The following is a 24,705-nucleotide window of genomic DNA, read 5'->3' on the forward strand; positions in this document are numbered from 1 at the left end:
TCAACAGACCTTATTCTATCCATACCCCACATCTCATTTTAAATTAAACGAAAAATTCCTTGTGACACTTGAATTCAGTTACACTGTGAGTCTCACTAGGACTCTTACAGTCATATTGCTTTGCTCTCATTGTAAACATTCACTGTGTCGTGTTTTTCACAGATAATCATCTCTTAACAGAATTCACTATGTGAAGGCTAGACCAGCAACACCACATCATAACAGAGGCAACAACTGATTTTATTCATCTTCTCACAGCAATTTTATAGTGTTTATGCGAAGAAACACGGTAAAAAATAAGACTTACCACCACGATATATCGAGGTCTGTACTGAATGGTTCCAAACAAACCCAGTATGACAACTATTATATGTAGAAAATTTCCAAGAATAGGTGCCCACTGGAAGCCCAGGAAGTCAAAGATCTGCCTCTCTAATGCTGAGAGCTACAACAAAATGAAAAGAGCCTGTTAGCATTTAATGCATGAATAAGCGTACCATATTCATCTTTAGTTCATGGCTAGACAAGTCTGCATGTTCAAGTTCAATCACACTGATGCACGTCCTTTTCCCTAGAGTGACAGCTAGTTCATGTGCTGTTTTATGCAACTTTTCTCAGAAAATATACTAAGAGAACTTTGATTATTATGACTTCAAGTATAAACTGATTTGAAACCTGTCTGGAGAGCTAGAGATACACTCCTTAAATAATTTTCTAGGGTAGAAAATCTAGACAGATAGTTTATGACCTCATTATTTTCTGAAAATCATCATTACTTTTAGTAAAATGGTGGTTTTAGTATAACATACTTGGGACAATAACTCCAGGCCTGCATTGAGTTTTAGAATTGGAAAAGCAACCCTCCTACCATCCTTGCCTTCCTGTGTGAAACAAATCAAATGTTCTGTTTGGTTTTTTTTTTTTCCCCTTTCATTAGACTGTCATTGATAATAACAACTAACCACTTTTTCAAAATGAAGCTTACTTATTTACTTACCCTCGGCTCAAGGCCCAGTTGTAAAACTACAGTTAAATAGTCGCTTTGAATCATATTAAATTGAGATAATATACCTCCATGACAATTCATATTAGATTAGGTAAAATCTCTTTTAAATACCCAAATAAAAATTATGGGCCATAACAATTTTAGACATGCCACAGTTTATTTTATTTGCAGAATACACAAGTACATTTTTAAATAATTCTAAAATGTATTAAAATGTACACTTAAACCATTTATGATGAGACAGATGAATTCAATATAGTCCAGTGAATGCCAAAATATCATGTACAAATAATATTTATTGTAGTCTATATCTAAAAATTTTATAATTCCACCTGCTGTATTTGGACACTAATCTTATGCATTTCAAGCAGTTTTCTAGATTTACTTTGATAAAATAGTAATTCAAATAAAATGATCCAACCATTAGCCATACTTATGGCACTAGAAACCGCAGATTTGAAGTGAAAATGGCACCCTAGGTATTTTTCTAGTTATGTGGCAGGTGTATGCCTGAATAGCTTTAATTTCCTTGGACATAAAGAAATATCCACTATCCAGTAAGCTGAATCTACCTTGGTTAAGATTCACCTTCAGTAAGCTATGGAGAAGAAGACAAAAGAGCAAATGCCTGAAGACAGTCACCCCAGAACCACATTCATTTCATGGGTATCTCCTAAATATTAAGTCACTTGTCACCATCTCCTGCACTCCCAAATGGGAAGACACACAGAAATGGCTAAAACACAAAATAATCAGAGCAAGGTAAGAAGCAGCACTGTATTTTCAACCCCTTTTGTCTCTGCTTGTGATTAATTAGTTCCCAGGAACCCGCCCCTAAAAATGCAGAATTTTATTTATTGGCCCATTAGTGATGTAAATATGCAGGTGTTTTATTTTTGTTTTTGGTTTTTTAATATTCAAACAGGATGGATGTGCTCAGGAAAAAAAGAAACCCTGGAGAGCAGCTGCAGGCAATTCATTCTGAAAAGCAACCCTATTTTAAAAGCTGTCGGCGCATCACAAAACCCTTTACAGTGAACTTTTCAAACAGAGAAAAACCCATTTTCTCCTCTGTCAGAAAGTGCATGGATAGCATTCTCTTTTATGATATTAAAGAAAACATGCATAATGAAAGAGAAGCCGAATTAACACCACTTACTAGAAAATCCACATTCTTTATTGAAGAGACAGTGTCTCTATTAATGTTTATTCTCTGGTAACTTACTTAAAAATGGATTTATGGGGCTTGAAATAAGGGCACAAACACAAGGCCATTAAGAAAATCAAAGTCGGGGAGCTTATCCAGGATCAGGGAGAGGCAGCTATAACAACTATACAAACCATAAACCCAATGCAATTTGACTATTGTATTTTAAAAAGCCAACTAACAACAGCAAAAAGCCCTTCAAAATAAAACACCATTGCATTTTTTACTTAATTCTTTTATCTAATTTTCATGTTAAGTTATTTAGGTATTTAGTTTATAGGCAAATATCTTCTCTCAATATGTCATAATCTCTAGGGATACCACTTTTTGCTTTCGAGCTTGACACTCATAATGGCCCAGAACCACTAAGTGAAATTAAATGATATCCTGGTTGTTTTGTTAACTCTGAAAAAGTATAGATATATTTTAGAAATAGCTCTGCCACAATGGTTCTCTTCACTGGTGTGCTGAAGCTGCTGGCACCGGTCTGGTATCCCAGATGGACTGCATCGCTTTCCAACTCCAAGGTCCGTGATCTCAAGTTGGGAGCATGGCATCCACCATTATGGGAATATTTACAGCATGATCATTCGGAAAGGCTAAAAGTCAGGGTTTTATTTATTTGTTATGCGAGCCTATTGATAAACATTTACCTGTATACCGCTGAATTTGGCATTCTAGAAAATAGTGGTTCTGATCCAGGAGAGCAGTGGGAGGAAGTGATCAGATGTGTAATGGAACATTAATAGAAAGTAACCAGTCCAGATAACAGCAGAAAGATGGAAGGCTCAAAGAGGAGATCTGCAGAGATGTCATAGGAAAGAAGAGAATGGATGAGACATTTGAAGAACCTGAGGTAGAGAATTCAAGAAAATATGAAATTAGCAAGACACTCCAGAGAAAGCAAAACCAACCCGTCATGGGTTCAAAACTGAACAGAAAGCAGTGGTGTGAAGAAAAATGGAATAATTTCGAGGTGAAAGGTAAGAATCTGGAAGCTGGAAGACTAGGAAAAAAAGAATATGTTTCTTTTCTTAACAAGTTAAAAAAATTAAGGCAATCAGCATCCTAATTAAATGGAAGGAAAGGCAGGAGGAAGTGAGGAAAGGAAGGAGGGAAGGGAGGAAAGAAGGAAAAATGGTAGACCAAATCAGTGATGCAAAGAAAGCGTAGTTCAAAGATACCAAGAAAATTAAGATGGGGTGTGATTTTGAATGCAAATATGAAGAAGTCACTGAAACACCCTCCCCAAGTGGCATAGGGATGGGGACATTGGAACTATAGGAGAGAAATGTAACCCTAGCTCATACTAGGGACCACATGAAAAATATTCCACACTCGTTATAATGTAACTTTCTGAATCAAACAGCAGAAAGCTTGAAAGTCTTCATTATGGTTATGGAACAAAATGTAAAGTATCATTTGACCATAAAAGTGTAACTAAGAGAGCTTGGGCGAGGCCGAATGTTCTGTGTCTAAATTCTATGTGTATGGCAAGGAGAAGGGTGTATTTTAAAAATTTCCCTGCAGGGTCAAGCATTTCCTTTTATCAGGCTCCAAGGTGAAATATTTCCTCTAAATTTCTGAATCTTAACCACCCATACTCCCAAGAGCTTACAAAGTGTCTCTGCTTCCTTATCTTATGCCCAAGCAATATAGAGACAAATAGAAGTACCTTTAAAATACAGTTTTCTTCCTGATCCGTGTATTAAGTTTCATGCTTCACGTGGTATTTTGCATACTTGCTCATAATTATTACTCATTGTGAAAATTAATTCACACTTAATTAAAGAGCTATAAAACTCCAGGTGACCAAACTATTTCCTGGGCATTATCTAGGCTGGGCCTCCACAATAAGCTTTTGCCCCAATGAAAACTGGGTAACGATACTCCTTCTTAAGGAGTGAGCACCCTTGGAGATTTCACCTTCCCAGGAAGAATGGTGAGCTGCCTTTTACTCTCATTCTTGAACTTGCCCCCTGCCCACTGGAGGCAGAGACATTAAAAATATTAAAACAAGGTTACTCATGTTGGCAGAATCATAAGAAGGCATTTGATCAAATGACAGTTTCATGAAAGACTGAAATTCAAACATATTGTATGACTGACACCCTTATCTGTACAACCTGTAGTCTAGGAATTTGTGAGGTAAGGAGTGCATAACTGAGACGATTCAAATCTTTCCTTAAAGTTGGAATATAAAAGCCCTAATTAACATTCTTATTAGCTAAATGTATATATCCCAGGACATTTCAAATAAGGTTTGGGTTACTAGAGCAGGTTTCTTAATGTCTGAAAGGTTTCAGAGCTCTTAGCTCCACCCCCATCACCCTTGATTCCTTTGCTCTAAAATCTCACAGCGACTCAACTCCCAACAGACTTTTCATGCTTAAGGTTGATGATGCCCAATTTCTGTGTTCATAGATGTGGCCTCGGCAAAACTGTGATCTTATATTTTAGGCTATAATTTGTGAATGTTTTTTCATGACTCCGAGGAAAGAAAAAAGAAAAGGATTGATGGCATTTGTATCAATATCCTACTTCATAGAGATGTGCCATAAAAAGTTTTAATAACCCGGAGATTTACCACTATGTTAAAACAGGTGCTATTTTGGAGACATTTCTAGGTGTCTACAGACATGTGAACAAGCATTAGGATGCACACAGACTTAGATGGATTCAGGAATTCTAGATATGCCCTGCTCGTGATTTGGTTCAGCCAATGAAGACAGTAACAGGGTGGAGGGCTTCACAGTTTCTGCAAGGTTCTGTATTATTTTGGGTAGGGCTGAGATGACAAAGGCTATTCCAGGGAAATAAGAAACTGATCCTTTAGTGAAATGAATAAAGCCAAATGAAGTTTAATGTACCCCCTTTTTCTGCTGCTTGGTTTTTAGTACCAACTCCAGGGGCCTGCACAACCTCTAGTGTGTATGCAGCTAGGGGAGGTGGGACCATGAAGGCTCAGGGTAGTGTATCCTTAACACCAAAGTGTGATGGTCTAAGTTGTTCTTTGAATTAGCTTTACTAACTGAAACAATGTCTCCAGAACATTGGAAAAGGCTTCTTGAATTCTGTCTATACTATTTGAGTCCCTATATCTCAAGGAAATTGGCTGGGCATTTCCTACTCTTGCAGTTTAATAAAGAAGCTGTAAACTACTCAGTCAAATAAGCAATACTGGACATCAGAAAACAGCTACATATTGAGCTGCAAATCTATTTTTTAAAGAAATAAGGTAGTGGGTAAAATATCAAGGAAAGTTTCCTATTAAAAATGAACAGGTATTGTACTGCAAATGGACAGATTTGTGAAGGGTGATGAGCTGAAAGAGGGCATGTGAAGGGCATTTATGGACCAAAAATTCACTCAGGAAATCTAGTATATTTTGTGCACTGATTTAGCATATCGATTGGTAAAGTGACAATTATTTCACCAACTTCTCAGTATGTCAGAGAATAAGCTAATACATTAAAAAAGTGGTCTAAAGCCTGAAAAGATAGTAATACTATAGATATGTCTTTATTTAACACTTAATTCCTCTATATTATTCATCTAATTTGATGTTAACAGAATAGGATATATATCACTATTCCTATTGGATAGATGAAGAAACTCAGAACAAATAGTGCCTTAGCATCAGAAATGAGACTAGCATCTTTATGCCTGATCCAATATTCTTTCTTCCATAGTACTCTGAAATCATACAATAAAGCATACATTGTTTAATGAGGTTAAACTTTGAAATAAGCTTTATCACAAGAGATAGAAATAAAAACATAGTGGACTGTTTCAGGATTTAATCCTCCCTCCTCCTACCGCACCCATGTCTAAGTGAAGAAAAGTCTCCTTCTGTCCTTCAGAAGAGGCAAACTACACCTTTCAGGAACTCACCAGGTGCGCTATTTTAGTCAAGCTTCAATTTCTTTATTAAATGTAGATAATAAGCTTGCAGATAAATATTAGGATATGCACATCAAGCATGGCATCAGTAAGTACCAACAGTTGCGTGTTACTTTCCTGTTGCCAGTCAAATACTCTAACAAATTACTAAAAACTTACAGAAGTGTATTATCTTCTATAATTCAGAAGTCCAAAATGGGTCTCGCTGCGATAAAATCAAGGTGTTGGCATGGCTGCATTCCTTCTGGCAGCTCTAGGAAAGATTTCCTTTCCTCGACTATTCTGGCTCCTAGCAACTGCCTTGGCTTTCTACCTTGGCTTTCTAACACCAGCGACAATAAGTTGTGTCCTCATGGTGCCATCCCTCTTGTTTCTTCACATCTACCTCCTTCTTCCATTTGTAAAGACCTTTGTGATTACACAAGGCCTTCTTGGATGATCCAGGAAAATATCTCCATCTTAATTTCAGCTGAATACTTAATTCCTTTTGTGACCTGAATTTCCATTTGTCATGTAACGCTAGGACATGAAAATCCTGGGGTCCAATATTCCACCTATCACACACTTCTTATTTTTCTGTCCTCTCAATTTAGAGCTACCTTAGTTACGGTATCCTGTCCAGTGGTGAGATGTGTACATGTCTCAGGTAGGCGCTAACCAGTGCAGGAAGAGCCCAGAGTCACCCCTACCCCTCTCTCTACCCTAGAAAACTGTATCTGAGATAGCGTCACTATCAATTCCAGGTCCTACTGTGACCAACCCCATCACTGAGGTGACCAGTACTTCTCCCAAATGTTCCTGCACCCAGAGGAAGTCTTCTTTCCATAAAAATTCATTAAAGTAGCATTAAAATTCAAACTTTGTGATAAAAAATTAGGAATTTGAGGTAAGTAAATATAGCTCTAACTCTGCAAACGTATCTGTAAAGCTATATCAACAAGGCACCATGGAAAGGTAAAGATAAGTATTTCCACTATATATATATAGAGAGAGAGGGTGCCAAAAAATGTATACATGTTTTAAGAAAGGAAAATACTGTATTAATTGTAATCCTCAATAGATACCGATAACAAAAGATGAACACAAGTCACGTTTGACTTTTGCAATTACAAGAGGTGCTCAAAGTGGTTACCATCAGGGTCCAGACACTTCTGATTATGACAAACTACTGCTTGAGCATAGATAACATCTCTTAAAATGTGTACACATTTTTTTTTTGGCACCCCCAGTATATTAGGGCATATATCGTATATCCTTGTAATACCCTATTTGAAATGAAAATGCTACAAATAAGATCTAAAATCACTTTTCGGTCAATAATGAGGAAAAATCACTTGGGCTGCGTCTAGTGATACTAAATAATTAATAGCAACACTTAGCACTTAGGTAGCAATTTTTATTTTCAAGCTACTCTACTGATATTAACTAAATTCAAGATAGTCTGACTTTTTCTAGAAGAATTAATTGAAAGAGAACTTGTAGTTGTTGGTCTCTCTAAAGTCCAGAGTATGCTTTGACTGTCAGGTATTACAAAGATCACGATACCTGATAATTTTGAGGTGAACTATTATACACACACACACACACACACACACACACACGAAATACATACACACACACATATATGAAACTTAGTTTCCAATCCACCCACATTATGAACATCATTTTTGTAAATATCTTTATATAAGAGCAAATATATGTGTCTGTGTGTGTATATATAACATATGCTTGTGTGTGTATGTGTGGGTCAGGCACAGATTTAAGTGTCTTATTTATATTAACAGCACAGTGAAATAGGTTCTGTCATTTTCAGATAAGGAGCCAAAGCACAGAGAGTTTAAGGTATTGCCAGGGATGCCATGTTAGTAACTGGCAGAGCCAGGATTTGAGACCAGCCAGTCTGGCCCAATTTTATATAATAACAATATATATTATAATAAATATATATACACACACATATATACATATAGACACAGTAATCATTAGTGAATGTGATGTGAAAGGACTGGAGAGCCAAATATAAAATATTTTAAAAAATGCTTTAATCGAATCATTAGAAGGCCATCAGTTATTTCCTTTTAGATTCAGTGTTACGAACCTAAATTCATTTATTTTTTTCTTTTCTTCATTCGTTTGCTCAACAAGTGCTACTTAACGACTGCTATGAGGCAGGCCCTGGGGTGCCAGGACGAAAGCAGAACTCTTGGCCTGGAGGAGCTAGTTCACACTCTAGTGGGGAAGGAAGACATATATGAAACAATTCTAATAAAATATTATACATGCTGTGGTAGAGGAGTGTTCAAAGAGCTATAGGTGCACAAAGGAAAGCATTTTAACCTCTGCCTGGAATGACTAGCATATCTTGGATACCATTACAAAAGAGGAGGCAATTGAATGGGGTTGCAAAAGCCATAGTCAAAGGTTTACATGCAAAGAAGTGTGGGGCAGAACAACTAAAGCAAAAGACACAGCAGAACATATAAAAATGTCTGGTGTGCTTCTGAGACAAATGCTTTAAAAATATTCAATTTTAGTTCCGCTGAATTAAGTCCACTTTCTCGCATTTATCTTAGTGGGACAAGTCTAGAGGCAACATTGCACGGTGTTCGGCACACAGACTCTTGAGCCAGATCGGCTGGTTTCAAATCCCGGCTCCGCCATTTATAACTTGGGATCCTGGCCAGTATCTTTGAATCCTCCGTGCCTTCGCTCCTCGCCTGAGAAAGATAGAATCTATTTCACCATGTTGTTTGCAGACTAAATGAGTTAATATACATAACATACTTAAAACTGTGCCTGGGACACACATACACATACATACACACATGTACCATGTTTCTCTGAAAATAAGACCTAGCCAGACAATCAGCTCTAATGCATCTTTTGGAGCAAAAATTAATATAAGACCGGTATTATTATATTATATTATATTATATTTATTATATTATATTATATTATATTATCCCGGTCTTACAGTAAAATAAGACCTGGTCTTATCTTATATCCTATCTTACCTTATCTTATAAGACCTGATCTTATATTATAGCAAAATAAGACCAGGTCTTACGTTAATTTTTGCTCCAAAAGACGCATTAGAGCTGATTGTCCAGCTAGGTCTTATTTTCGGGGAAACACAGTATATAAAGAATGAGGGGGATTGAAAACTAAGTATCCAATATTATGGGATGTTACAAGTATATATTGATATATCCATAAAGTGAAATACTAAAGAATAATGCAGATTAATATGTATTGATATAACAGCTGATCATGAATATTATAGAGGACATATAATGGGATTCTGTTTGATAACAGAATCAAGAAGTGTTTTGAGAACTTCTAAGTGTATGAAATATTTGTGTAATATAAATTAGGTGTGTGTGTGTGTGTGTGTAGAAACACAGAATATTGAATCCATCTATCTAAATCATATCTGAATAGTGAAACTTTGGTTGTTTGAAAAATTATTGCTACCCTAATTTTTCTAAATACTTAAGCTAATGAGCACAGGTTACTTGTGTTAAGAAAAAGAGAGTCTGTGTGTGTGTGTCATATCTCAATCCACAATTGGAAATACATTTTCTACCTCGTACAATACAATACTGAAACAAGATACCAAAGGGCACGCTTAATCTTTGTGTGTGTGTCATAGCCCACTGTTGTAGAGTATGGAAGCTGCCTCATAGAGGAAGATGAAAAGCAAGGTGGGTTTGGGTAAAGAATTTGAGATTTACTACACAGGTGTTGGGCATCCAATAAACCTTTATCTCATGCATAAAGAAGTTTCATAAACATCACCATACTTTAGAAAATCCCTCTGTCACGTTTGAGAGCGTTTTGATCTGGTTTTGCAATGGGAGTAGGGAGGTCGTACAGGTAAGGGTAAGATCGGACTGAAGGTAACGCACATGGTGGAAGCTACTGAAATCATCAGGTTACAGAGGATAGGAACCTGAACTAGGATAGTGGTAAAGAGAATTTAGAACAGGGACAGTGTGGAAATATTCAAGAACCAAAATCTAAAGGCCAATTATATGTGAGCGGCGAGAGATAAACCACGTCATTTTGGCTTACACTTTTATTCTCATAAAGGAAAATTTGCTGTGTGGATACTGTTATAATCCTTGAAAGTGAGGAGGAAAATTATAGTTTTGAAGCTGATGTGTTGGAATCCTTTATAGAGGATCTTATACAGCATCGGATGCCTTATGCCAATTGTGGGCTTTCCTTCTCCTTTTTCTAAAATGCAAATTAAAACCTAGTGTGGACACCTGTGGACTGTGTACTTTGATAACGTCCCAAAGCAAGGAGCTGGTAACTTTCGTATTGAGCTCAGGACAAGTATGGAGACCCTCTCCTCTGTTTGTCAGTATGTGCACAAAAAGACAAGTGCTTTGCAGTTTAGGTTAAACCAAATATAATTAGAATAATTGAAATAATAGGTAAGGACTGGGCACAAAACATGCTATAGGGAAACCTAAAACCAACTAGAAAGAAATTCTTCTCAGTTACTGTTAGGGATTAGTTTAATGACTACTCTTCTCATATCAATTTAGCCTAACTCAATATGCAAAATTTCAAGCTCTGGGATTTAATTATGGGAAATTAAGTTCTTACAATTAAGAAAACTTTTAAAATATTTCCTTTGGCAGAACACATTTTTTTAAAAAATCTTACAATTTACCAATAGGTTCTTGACAAGAGGGAGGGGATTTTCATACTTGACCTTTATTAGGTTGGTCCAAAAGTAATTGTGGTTTAGAAGGTTAAAAATAATGGCAAAAGCCGCAATTACTTTTGCACCAACCTAATAGCACTGCTGAAGACATAAAACAAACCATGCCATAAAGAAACTAGGGGGTGAATACTCCAACACTTTCATATTAAGTCAATAATACTCTCTGGGTAAGAATTTTACAAAAAGTTAGGCAGAAGAAAGTAATCTGTTAATATTTGTTTGCCTGTCCCTAACAGGATGATTTCATCATATGATTCAGTTTCTAAGTCTCCTTCCCCTGCCAGAAATTATCACACAACCTAACTCCTCCAACTTTGCCAAACAGAAGCCGACCTTAAAAGTGCAGCTACCATCCATGAATAGCTCAAGCCAGGAATAAGGCACCTATTTTAGCAAAGTCCAAAGCAGCAATTTGTTACAGAACAGTGATTGAAGATTGAATTTCAACCCTCCAGTGGAGTCGTAGCAGATCCAAGAACACTAAAGTTGAACCCCTAGGCTGGGTGACCTATACAATTCCACAAACAGCTGGCAAGAAAACGCTTGCTGTGGCATTTAAGACTCCCACAAAGGTTTGACTTAATGGCAACTTCAGCATGAGAAGACAGAAGAGAGGGTTATGGACCAACAATTTCTTTATTTTTCACTTGTAGTAGAGACAACCTGCAAGAATTCCTTCTTTAAAGAATCCCATTGAAGTATACATTTTCAGCAAGAACTAGATTTTTCATTTGGGAATGAAATGAAATGTTTCTTCCTTAGAAAATAATAAAGACAAAAATTTGAACATGTCAGAGTATTTGTGCTACAGAGAAGCCATTCTCTGAAAATTAGAATGTCCCATAAACACTTAACTAAAAACAGTTGATGATGTGAAAGTCAGTTAACACCATCAACTGTTTATTTTCTTTTGATGGCTCTCTTTGCCTTTCTCTTGCTACCCTTAAGTCCACTAGGTAGCAGCTGCTTGAGTATCCTTTAGCTGTCCACGTCCTAGGAAGGGTGCTGGTAATGAGACAAACCACCAACAATGGAACGTGTCCCTGACAGGAGGACGCACGAAAACCTGAGGCAATGATTGAAGTGTTCTTAGCATAAACTTGCACTTTATTTTCTTCTTCACAGTTACCACTAACCAATGGCTATGGCCTAATTTGATAAAATGGTCTTCATCAACTTGATATGCGTGTCCTTACATAGTCTCAAAGGACAAACTGAATGGACCACTTTTTAATCACGTTCATAATTTTTGGACATTAAAATGTTTCTCAAAGGACCAATGAAACTCCATCAGCCTCTTCGTTCCCAGGTTTTTAGATTGTAAGCATACAAACAGACTAAATAAAACAGAACCTATTATACAATCTGTCTTCTGGGCCTTTCTCTGGTGACAGGGGTTGAATCAGTGTTAATTGTATTTGCTTGGATGCAGCTACGCTGATCATACAGATAGTCACTGTCAACATCTTGAAATTTTATCTCAGCCACACTCATTCCCTTGCTTGTAGCAGAGCGTCCATATATGTGAATTTCTTTATAGGGATCGTGCTTTGCCCAACATTTTTATGTGCAGTAAGTACACTTACTGTACAGTATTGCAGTCTAAAATTATGGTAATATCACAAAAGACTATATTAATGGTGTTTTGACCTATGTTTCAGAGAGCCTCATATTTTACAAAAAAAAAAGAATAATGTTTATACAAATGTTTCCACTTCTGATAAATTTCGGGGAAAAAGAGGAAGCTAATATTTGCTTATCACCTACAGTGTGCTAGGATATACAGAGTGCCAAAAAATGTATACACATCTTAAGAAAGGAAAAATGTATTAAAATTGTAATATTCAATATATACCGATAACAAAATATAAATACAAGTCATGTTTGACTTCTGCAATTAGAAGAGGTGCTCAAATTGGTTACCGTCAGCATCCAGATGCTTCTGATTACAACAAACTACTGCTTGAGCAACAATGACCAAAGTGTCCACTTGTATACATTTTTTGGCGCACACACACACACACATAATTAAATTCTAATGAAAAACCTATGAAGTGGATACTTTTACATTCACTTTACAGAGGTTGAGAGGACACCCAACACACTCAAGAAACACAACCAGTGAGTGTTAGAACAAGCATGAGAACCTACATTAGTCAGGTTCCGGAATCCAGATTTTTTGCACTGCTGTATGGCCTTTCCCTGAAGGTAGATTCATTCCTACATTGCTTAAAGATTTCTTTAAAAATATATGAATAGTTTACAAAGTGCATTTATAGATATCTTCTCATTTGTGCCTCATTCTTGAATCTATTTTCTGATCTGTGGTTACTGGAATAAATTAAACACTTTATAGGAATAAATTCAACAAAACATAAAGAAGATTTTCACCTGCAGGAAGATGGAATACACAACTTTTTTGTATTTACCCTGCTAAGCACACGTAAAAACCCTGGACACCTTATATAAAGCAAATACAAGAAAACTCTGAAGGTGGAGAGAAGAAGCAGAGCAGCTAGCAACCTGAGGAATGAGAAGGTGGTGATTTCCCTGCATTTTCATTTTGCTGCATGTACTTCAAACTCAGGACTGATGAAATTGGTAACTCAGAAATGCCAAAAAAAGTTCCCCCAAACATGCTCTTTCAAGCCAGAAGACCAATGAAAGGCAGCCTAACAATACAGAACACTTTTAGGCAACAACCACTCAACTCCAGTCAAACATTACAGAGAAAAGAAACTATGGCCACTCTATCACTGATGTCAAAAAAGGCCGAGTGGAAAGCTTAGAGTTCTATCCTAGTGAGGACATAATGAGGTAATGATGGTGTCAGAGAAGTACAAATAGAGAAAAGATCTCAAGCTGAATGTAAAAAGACAAGCAAATAGATGCCAACACCAAGAGGTGTTAAAATTACCTGACAAAGGTTTTAAAGCAGCCATGATAAAAAGGATTCAATAGCAATTACAAGAATACTTGACAAAAATGAATGATTAGAAAGCCTCAGCAAAAAATAGAAAGTCTCCCCCGAATAGCCAAAGCAATCTTAAGAAAAAAGAACAATACTGAAGGAATCACACTTCCTGACTTTAGCTTGTACTACAGGGCTACAAACAGCACGGCATTGGCAGAAAAACAGACACATAGACCAATGAAATAGAATTGAGAATGCAGAAATAAAACCACATAAATATGGACAGATAATTTTTGACAAAGAAGCTAAAAACATACAATGGAGGAAAGACAGCCTCTTCAATAAATGGTGCTGAGAGAATTGGATAGCCACGTGCAAAGGAATGAAACTGGACTGCTATCTGTCACCATGTACCAAAATTAATTCAAAATGGATCAAAGACCTAAGCATAAGACCTGACACAATAAACTGCATAGAAGAAAACATAGGTACTAAACTTATGGACCTTGGGTTCAAAGAGTATTTTATGAATTTGACTCCAAAGGCAATGGAAGTAAAAGCTAAAATAAATGAATGGGACTATATGAAACTTAAAAGCTTCTGCACAGCAAAAGAAATCATTGACAAAATAAAGAGGCAACCAACTGAATGGGAGAAGATTTTTGCAAACGGTGCCTCCGATAAGGGGCTAATATCCAAAATATACAAGGAACTCATGCAACTCAACAACAAAAAAACAAACAACCCAATTGAAAAATGGGCAGACGACCTGAAGAGACATTTCTCCAAAGAGGACATACAAATGACAAATAGACATATGAAAAAATGCTCAACATCACTAATCATCAGAGAAATGCAAATAAAAACCACAATGAGATATCACCTCACCCCAGTCAGAATGGCTATCATCAACAAGACAAATAGTAACAAGTGTTGGAGAGGCTGTGGAGGAAAAGGAACCCTCATACACTGTTGGTGGGAATGCAGATTGGTGCAGCTGTTATGGAAGGCAGTGTGGAGGCTCCTCAAAAAATTACGAAGAGAATTACCATATGACCCAGCAATCCCTCTCCTGGGTATCTACCCAAAAAATCTGAAAACATTTATACATAAAGACACGTGTGCTCCACTGTTCATTGCAGCTTTGTTTACGGTGGCCAGGACATGGAAACAACCAAAATGTCCTTCGATAGATGAATGGATAAAGAAGTTGTGGCATATATACACAATGGAATACTATTCAGTGGTAAGAAAAGATGGTATAGGAACATTTGTGACAACATGGATGGATTTTGAGAGTATAATGCTAAGTGAAATAAGTCAGACAGAAAAAGCAGAGAACCATATGATTTCACTGATATGTGGTATATAAACCAAAAATAACAAAAGAACAAGACAAACAAATGAGAAACAAAAACTCATAGACACAGACAGTAGTTTAGTGGTTACCAGGGGGTAAGTAGGGTGGGGGTGGGAGATGAGGGTAAAGGGGATCAAATATATGTTGATGGAAGGAGAAGTGACTCTGGGTGGTGAATACACAATGGGATTTATAGATGATGTAATACAGAATTGTACACCTGAAATCTATGAATTTTACTAACAATTGTCACCCCAATAAATTTAAAAAAAAAATAGAAAGTCTCAAGAAAGAAATAGGAGATATAAAGAAGAACTAAATGGAAATTTTAGGAGTCAAAATACAGTAACTAAAACAAAAAGGTCAGTGGATGCACTCAACAACAAAAAGGGGAAACAGAAGAAAGACTTAGTGAAATAAAAGGTAGAACACTATAAATTACCCAATCTGAATAACGTAGAGAAAAAAGATTGGGAAAAAAACAAATGAACAGAGACTCAAGGACCTGTAAGACTATGACAAAATATCTAACATTTCTGTCATTGGCTCCTGGAAGTAGAGGAGAAAGAAGGTGTGATTGAAAAAGGACTTGATGAAATAATGGCTGAAAACTTCTCAAATGTGGCAAGAGAAAGAAACTTACAGATTGAACAGGTTGAGTGAATCTCAACCTAAAGAAATCCAAAAATATCCATGACAAGATGCATCATAATTAAACTTCTAAAAACTAAAGACAAATGATTTTGACAGCAGCCAGAGGAAAATAACACCTTAATTACGGAGAAAAAATAGTTTTAATGAGTGATCCATCATCAGAAACCATGGAAGCCAGAAAAAAAGTGGCACAATATTTTTCAAGAAAAAAGAAAGAAAAAGAACTGTCAATTGAGAATGTCACACCCAGCACAATATCATTCAGGAATTTGTGGAAATCAAGACATACTCAGATAAAGGAAAAGTGAGAAAATTTGTCACCAGCAGAATTACTCTGAAAAATGGATAAAGGAAGTTCTTTAAAACAGAAAGAAAATGCTCAAAGAAGGTATCTTGGAACACCAGTATAGGAGAAAGAACACGGTAAGCAAAAATATCAGTAAATACATAGGCTTTCCTTTTCTTGAGCTTTCTAAATTATATTTGATGATTGAAGCAAAATGTATAACATTGTTGTGGTTCCAAATATATTCTTCATGGAAAAAATTGCTTCATTCTATTATAAAAGGGTAAAGGGACATGAAGTTGGTCAGTTTTCTATACCTCACCAGAACTGGTAAAATTATGACACCAATAGACTATGATAAGTTATGTCACCATAAGAGAAACCACTAAAAAATACATAGAGATATACACAAAAACACTATAAATCAAAATGGAATTCTGAAAAATGGCCAAGTAACCCACAGAAAGGTAGGAAAACAAGAGAAAAAAAAATGAGAACAAACAGAAAATACAAAATAAAATGTTAAAATTTTAATCCTTAATATATCAAGAATCACATTAAATGTAAATAATCTAAGCACACCAATTAAAAGACAGAAATTCATGGACTCATGATTCTCTAACCCCTGGATGAAATATTTTCCTATTACTTCCAGATATAAAAAATTTTCACGTTGCTCTCACATGCTTAATATCACTAATTTAGTAATAAAAATATCCTGTCCAGGGAATTCCTAAATTCATAGAATTTAATGCTTTCCCCATACCTTAGTTCAGTTTGATACCGCTTAGCCTGCAAAGATTTTTTTGAGGATGAAGGAAAGGTCAGACTCTTATTTCATGCCTACCCACACTACCTTCCTGGGTTCCCTGGCTTCTATTTCTGAATCCACTTAGGGAGTTAAATCAGAGGAAAGAAGGAGCCAAGGGAAGGGAGGGGAGAGACCATTTGTGATTGCCTCAGGTGTCTTCTGGCTATAGAGGTCCCTAAAAAAATAAAATACAAATAAAAAAGACAGAAATTGGCAGAGGGGGTTAAAAATCATGACCTATCTGTATGCTATCTATAAGAAACTCAGTTCAAATAAATGAAATAAGCATACGAATGGACATTTTTTTTGCCTTTCAATTTAGCCTGAGAATCATTATCTTCTAAGTCAAATATTTTATTCAATTATGTTTATTGTGATTAATGATATGTTTGGATTTGTTTCTATTAACCTAGTTTTTTGTTTCTTTTTCTTGCTATTTCTAGGCTTTTTTTTTTTTATCTACTTTCTTTCCTTCTTTTGAAATGATCAGTTTTTTTTCCTTTCCATTTTATCGCTTTATTCATTTCAAGTGTATAGGCTTTACTTCTTTTATTTAAATAATTACCCTAGACTTTTTAGCATGCATACATAAGTTATCGATGTTTAAAGTTATACATTATCTTTCCCCTTTACCCAAACAATACAATGACCTTCCAACATTGTACTTCCCCAGATTTTTTTTATGTGATTACCTATATCTTGACATTAATATTAATACTGTTTTACTCAGTTATTGTTGGTGTCATGCAGGGTCTCTGGTCCCACTCCCCACACAACAACGCAGGATATGGTGAAACAAAAAAGGAACACCAATGGAGCCATAGATATGGGAGTCATACCACTATATTTTCGCTAGCGGCTGGGTTGGAGACACAGGAAGTAGGAGCCACACGATCCGCAACATGTCGTCTGCTTCTCTTTCAACCAATCCACTTGTTAGTTGCAATCTGCCATCCACTTCTCTGCCAACCAAAGCCCTTGCTAACTGAAATCTGCCGTCCTCTTCTCTGCCAGCCAAACAACCCCCTAGCAGAGCCACGGCAGTTATATTAGTGGCTAATGGCTAACCGGTAACAGCTGATAGCCAACCAGCCACAGCAGATGGCGCTCTGATTACAGCTGATGGCCATCTAATAACTGAGCCAGCACCTTTCCACGTGAGGCCGAGAGCCTGGAAACTGCTCCCTGGGACTCTGTCCCCACAGTTTGTATCTGATTTACCCACATATTTACCAACTTCTTGCTCATCATTTCTTCTTGTCTCTCAGAACTTTTCTCTAGAAAAGCTTCTATCTACCTGAAATTTTCAAGTTATTTAAATGAGAGTCTCTTGGTGGCAAGTTCTCCATTTTTATTCATGGGAAAGTATCTTTATTTAACTCAAATACTTAAAAACATTTTCCATTTAGTATATTTTACTTTCTGCACATTAAAAAATGTGCTCGATGCCAATGGTGCTAGTAACTCTGTTTTCTCTGAAGGCAGTGTCTCCTCCCTACCCCTCCCCAATACATTTTAAAATCTATGTTCCTGAAGTTTTAAAGATTGAGTATAATGTGTCTTTTAATTTATCTTTCTTGGTAAATTATGGCCTCTTAGAATCTGAAGATTTGTGCCTTTCATTAGGTCTGGAAAATACTCAGCTAAAATTCTCTTCAAATGCTTACACGTGTCCTATTCTCTTTTATTTTCCACAGAACTCCATTCAGGCACATAGAACTTATTCCATCTGTTTGTCTCTTAATCTCCTACATTTTCTAACTCTTGTTTTTCTGTACTTCATTCTGTATAATATCCTCAAAAAATTTTTTTTCCATTCATTATTTTTCCCCCACTGTTTTGAATCTGGTAAACCTATACATTAAGTTTTTTAATATTCTATATTTTTATTTTAGTGAATTCTATATTTTTTCAAATATGCTTAATCATTTTGCTCTTGTCTCAAACCTTTGTTTTATTTTTTGAGCATATTAATTTATATTTATCTCATGTTCTATGTCTGATATGTATTTGTTTTTCCTATTGCTTTATGCCACCTTGGTTTTTTGTATATTCTGAATTGTTCACTGTGAGTCTAATTCCTTGGAACTTTATCTTTGGGAAATTTTATGATTTGTTTTGAAGGCAGATAACCTACAAAATTTTTTAATTACTTTTTGGATTTTCATTTGTGTTTGCCAGGTGCTTTGAGACACTGATAGCCTACTACTTTAAATTCTTGGCTTATAGATTTTCTGGATCACCCAAGTGGTGTAAATGTAGTTTACAAATCCATGTGAAGACTAATGTATTTTTATAAAAATTCAGAAAAAAAAATTATTATTTTTTTATCATGTACCAAGGGTAGAGGCAGATAATTTTACTTGTCTTTGGGGGATGGGTTTGGGTGTAGTTCTCACTTGCACTTTGAAGCTCTAGATGTTTGAGTTTCCAGCTTTATGAAAAGGTTCTTCTATTACACTCCTAGCTTGGGTGGTCCTTTTGTGATTTGTGTTCACCATTCTTTGACTCTTGGAAACTGAAACTGAAGAACTTAGTTTCTTCTTAGCTCATAGATGCAATGAAAAGATTTTTAAAACGTGACATTTTCTGTCATTTTTAATAGGAATGTTGCCCAGAGAAATTATTCTACATACATCTTCCAAAGATGTTTCTAATCTCAAGTAATATGTTGCCTCTATCACATTTTCCTCTTATGGACTACAAAGAATGTGCTCTATTAGACAACTACTGACATAGGTCATCTCTCTCTCTATTTCTTATTAGTTTCATGTATACAAAACAAACTACTGATTAGACATTTATATACCTCACAAAGTGATAACCCCAATAAGTCTATTACCCATCTAACACCATACATAGTTATTACGATATTATTGACTATATTCCGTATGCTGTACTATCCCTGTGACTTTTTTTTCTTTTAAATTTATTTATTTATTTATTCACAGGACTTTATTGGGGAACAGTGTGTACTTCCAGGACTTTTTCCAAATCAAGTTGTCCTTCCAATCTTAGTTGTGAAGGGCGCAGCTCAGCTCCAGTAGACAGCTGCTGTTGTTAGTTGCAGGGAGCGCAGCCCACCATCCCTTGCAGGAGTCAAGGAATTGAACTGGCAACCTTGTGGTTGAGAGCCCGCACTCCAACTAACTGAGCCATCTGGGAGCTCAGCAGCTGCTCAGCTCATGGTGCCGTGTTTAATCTTAGTTGCAGGGGGCGCTGCCCACCATCCCTTGTGGGACTCGAGGAATCGAACTGGCAACCTTGTGCTTGAGAGCCCACTGGCCCATGCATGGGGAATCGAACTGGAAGCCTTCAGCGTTAGGAGCGCGGAGCTCCAACCGCCTGAGCCACCGGGAGGGCCCTATTTTTTTTTTTACTATAATTGACTTTCAATATTATTTTATATCAGTTTCAGGTGTACAGCACAGTGGTTAGACGTTTATATCATTTATGAAGTGATCCCCTTGATAAGTCAAGTACCCAATGGACACTATACATAGTTTTTACAATATTATTGACTATAGTCCCCATACTGTACTTTATATCCCCATGACTCTACTTTATCATAAAAAAAGAATGAAATCTTACCATTTGGGACAACATGGATGTACCTACAGGATATTACGCTAAGTGAAATAAGTCAAACTGAGAAAGACAAATACCGCATGATCCCACATACATGTGGAATCTAAAGAACAGAATAAAAAACAAGCAAAACAGGTCATCTCTATACTTTGAAGCAAAGTGGGAAATTGCATCTCGTTCTCCATCAAGTGATACTGTTTAATGTTAAACACTGTAACAAACAAAAGTAGAAATCCTCTTTTACAGTAGTGATTAAAATCTGATTTTTCATTACTAAGTGATGTATTTTTAGCATCTCATGGATCAGACAGTGTTAAGTAGAAAAAAAAATACTGCATGCTCAATTCTTATCATGTAAACATTAAGGGCAAAACTGTTTGTGGCAAAAGATACAAGGTTTTAATAGTCCAGGGCCTGGGTCAGCTTATACTTTTATCAGAGAGAATACTAAAAACGAATATAGCAGTGTTTTGCATACTGTGACAGTACAACAAATGTTCAACATTCACTTTCCTTCAGAGAACGAGGAGATACTTTTGTTTGTGCTTTTTCTTTTTTTTGAGAGAACTTGCAATAAAAATATTTGGTGAGTAAATGTGGTGATTTTAATGGTATATTTCTGCATGAATGTGGTAAAGATGGTAATATAAGACTTCTAAGTATACACATGACATCATTTCCTGAATTGTTGAATTTTACGTAACTTTTACATGCAAGGAGATTTGGGGCTTTTATTTCTTTGTCTCCAACACAACCACCATCATCTGTGTTTCCTCTTACAGCCATTTCTCCATGGCAACACGTATTGATTTACCAGCATGATTGCAATTATATGGGCAACTTTACGTAACACTGCACTGCCAAGCATAAATCCAGTAATTTTCTCTTTCCACCTTTGCTTTCACAGTCACCTTCCAGTGGCTGTGTTTCTGCATTTTAGGGCATACCACACAGAGGGGAGAGGTGGCATTTTTTAGTGAAAGGTGACTTTTATCCCAGTAGCCATCTCAGGGCCAGAACTTCTCCAGCAGTTCTTTTGTGAACGTTAAGACCTGGCTAGCAACTGAAAGTGTACATAGTTGTAAACAGCATTAACTAAGATTTCAACATATCAAACCAGACAAAGGAGAAGCAGGGGATGTGGCATCAAGTTCAAGGAATAGCACACTTCTTTTTCATTGGCTCCACAAAGTGTCATTCAGGATACAGTTTCATGAGAACTGGATGCTTCTTCAGTCATTGAATACTGACATCCATAACAACTGAAAATGTGAATAGTCCTCTTATCAAGATTGGACTTCCTTTCATCTGTATGGTTCCACAAAGAAGAGCTTGTAGGCATTGTATCATGACAGATCACCAACACAAAGAAACAATTAAAAGTTCACCACGAGATTATCAGTCATGTTGTAAACAGTTTGGTAAAATAATGAACTGGTATTTTCTTCAGTGGAGATCTAGAGTTAGCACACTATGTTAACTCTAAAAGCTATTAAGTTAATGAGAATAACTCTTAAAATAAAAGAGAAATGGAAGCCATACTTAGTAAAACATAGGCTATATTAGAATTGATTATGACATGTAAGTGTAGCTCGAACAATGTTCAACAAGGTCCTTGCTCTGTATTTCCTCAACAATTCTAGGTCTGTTGCACTATAATATTTAGTACATGTTGAATTCAATAGTTTTATGTTGAGTAAATGAATTATGGTCCTGGATCAAGGCATAAGGAGCTGCACGGAAAGACCCATGTCCTCAACTACTTTGGTGTTTTGCATGTGGTTAAATTTAATAAAAAAAAAAAAATTTGCAAAGAAATTAATCCAAAAGATAGCTTTTCCATCCAAATAGAGTAAAGGTATAGTAAGTGTTTCTGAGAGAGGTCCCTAAGCTGGTGGCTAGGGGCCATTTCAAGTAATGACCTTGAAATAATACAAATATTTTAAAGCAGAATCCAACAATAGAAACGTAATCACTAAAGTTATGGAATAAAGACTTCTACTGCTACCATCATTCTGCAGGCCTCAGAGTTTTCCCTTTGTCCGAAACGAGTAAACAAGAAAAAGCCCCAACAGTCAACTGAAGCCAGCATAAGCCAGGACATTATTTTTACTACTTATTAATGATATTCCTTCCTACACAATGTTCTTTTAATCACCTTCACTTTTGATAAACCCATACAGGAGAAAACTGAATCTCTGAGGGCCGGAGAGAAGGAGATACGGTACTGTGTGAATAGCCTCTCCGGAGTACAAGAGGGAGACGTAGCAATGTCCTCTCTAAGGACAAGGAGGAAATCACCCTGCTACTGATGTAAGGAAAGTTAGGCAGCTTGGATGAAGTGCAGTTCACTGGGGACACTACCAAGTCATTCAAAATGTATTCCTTTGTAGCAATTGCTGGTGACATTTTGGGCACCATGGTAACTCATTAAGAAGCTCACACTTGTCTGACGTCTTCACGTGAACCCTCAGTCCATCTCTAGACGTTAGACACCTTGGTGAAAAGGGTTGGCTCTGATGTAGGCTCAGCTGCAGATCTTCACAAATCCACTTTTCTCTCTGGCATCACACATCAGATAATAGAATATTCATTGTTCATATAAAACCACATGCTGCATTGGCACAAATCCCATCGCTCAATATTTAAAGCTGTGGTGGGTCCCCTGACACCCTCTGTCAGAATCCCAGGGACAGCATGCTAAGTGTAATGGCAAGACTTAAACATCTATTATTGCATTTCCTTTTGTGACATTTTCCAACATTTTATAAGCTTATGTTTAAATAGAATAAAGTTATATAAAATATTTCATCCTGAGGCAATGCAGAGGCTTCTAATTTAAAACAGTGTCTTGTTCAAACTTATGACATGGTCTTTCCATATTCACACAGTGATAATGATGAAGACATCAAAACAGAGAAAATTCAGAGACGTGCAACACAAACAAAGGGCCAACTGCAGAATTCAGCAGAAATAATTGCTGATATAACTGGGCCAAAGAGCACAACAAAGAGTCCATTTGAATTTTGCTATTTGGAAACCCAGCAAACCTGCAATTATGAAAGTAGATACCAAGAGGCCACCCTTTCTCATCACTTCAGTATCTCACTATGTGCTCCTGAGATCAGAAATACAAGATTCATAGTAACCCTGAAACTAGTTTCTGATTTTTCAGGTAAACAATGTAAAGCATCAATTTTGCCCCCGTAAGTGCTTTTTCCTACGACTATTCCAACTATGATGCTCCCAAAATGACTGGGATTACAAAATAAGTGGTCTGATGAAGGTCTTTTGAACCTTATCCTCTAATTCTGATGTGAATATGAGCATATAATTCATGCATTAACCTACTGTAAACAGAAGTAGGAATAGGATGAGACCTGGAAGCAGTGCGTGCTGGGGAATGTAGTTTTTCTACATAGAATGTCATCCAGCCAGCAGGAAATCATAGCCTGCTTGAAAAAAATCAGGTTTGGATGAATGCTCAAACTCAAGTAAACATGCATTAAAATAAAAATTAGATTTTTGATACTGCTTAGATTGGTAAAACATTTAAAGATTGACATTCAGTATTGGATAGGGTGTGAAGAAACATGCATGTTTATATATTTTGGGTGTAACTTATACTGACTTTTTGGAAGGCAATTGGATGTTTCATTAATAGCAAATATCCATAGAGCCTTTGACTCCCACTTCTAGGAATCTGGCTAAAAAGATATTTTGCACACATATGCAAAATGGTTTGTGTACAAAAATACACACAGCAGTGTTGTATGTAATAGTAAAAGCCTGGAAACAACATAAGTGTCTGTCAATTGGGGAATTTTTACATAAATTATTGCAAATCAATCCCATGAGTTCATTAGAAAAAATGAGATAGATTTATATTCACTGAGATAGAAAACGTTGTAAATGACCAAATATAAAAAGCAAGTTGTGAAATAGTATGTTAATTTTATTTAAGAAAACTTAAAGGTTGGTGTGTACATCTATGTATAATCTAGGGAAATGTGAGCTTTATATAAATGTTGTAAATAGTAAATGCATAGTAAATAGTAAATGCATAGACAGTGGTCTTGGAAAATATACAACAAACTTTAAAGAAACTTTAAAGAAACTTGAAGAGTTTTAGGGAAAATGAAGCTGAAAAGGAATCCTAATTGTTTATTCTGCTCTCTGATTCTGTGTTATCTAGATTTTTTAAATAAGCACTTATTATTTTTGTGATTAAACATAAA

The 24,705-nt window shown here is 36.2% G+C and overlaps 1 protein-coding gene across 1 annotated transcript in view; it reads right to left on the bottom strand.

Moving 5' to 3' along the window:
* NKAIN3 (sodium/potassium transporting ATPase interacting 3) overlaps positions 1-24,705 on the bottom strand; it is a 536,962-nt gene that overhangs the window by 273,045 nt on the left and 239,212 nt on the right. The window contains exon 2 of the mRNA XM_033126827.1: positions 308-445. Within this exon, the coding sequence (XP_032982718.1) occupies positions 308-445 (138 nt within the window). The remainder of the gene's footprint in view (positions 1-307; positions 446-24,705) is intronic.

The sequence above is a fragment of the Rhinolophus ferrumequinum genome, chromosome 14, assembly GCF_004115265.2.
Source record: "Rhinolophus ferrumequinum isolate MPI-CBG mRhiFer1 chromosome 14, mRhiFer1_v1.p, whole genome shotgun sequence".
NCBI classification, from domain to species: Eukaryota; Metazoa; Chordata; class Mammalia; order Chiroptera; family Rhinolophidae; genus Rhinolophus; species Rhinolophus ferrumequinum.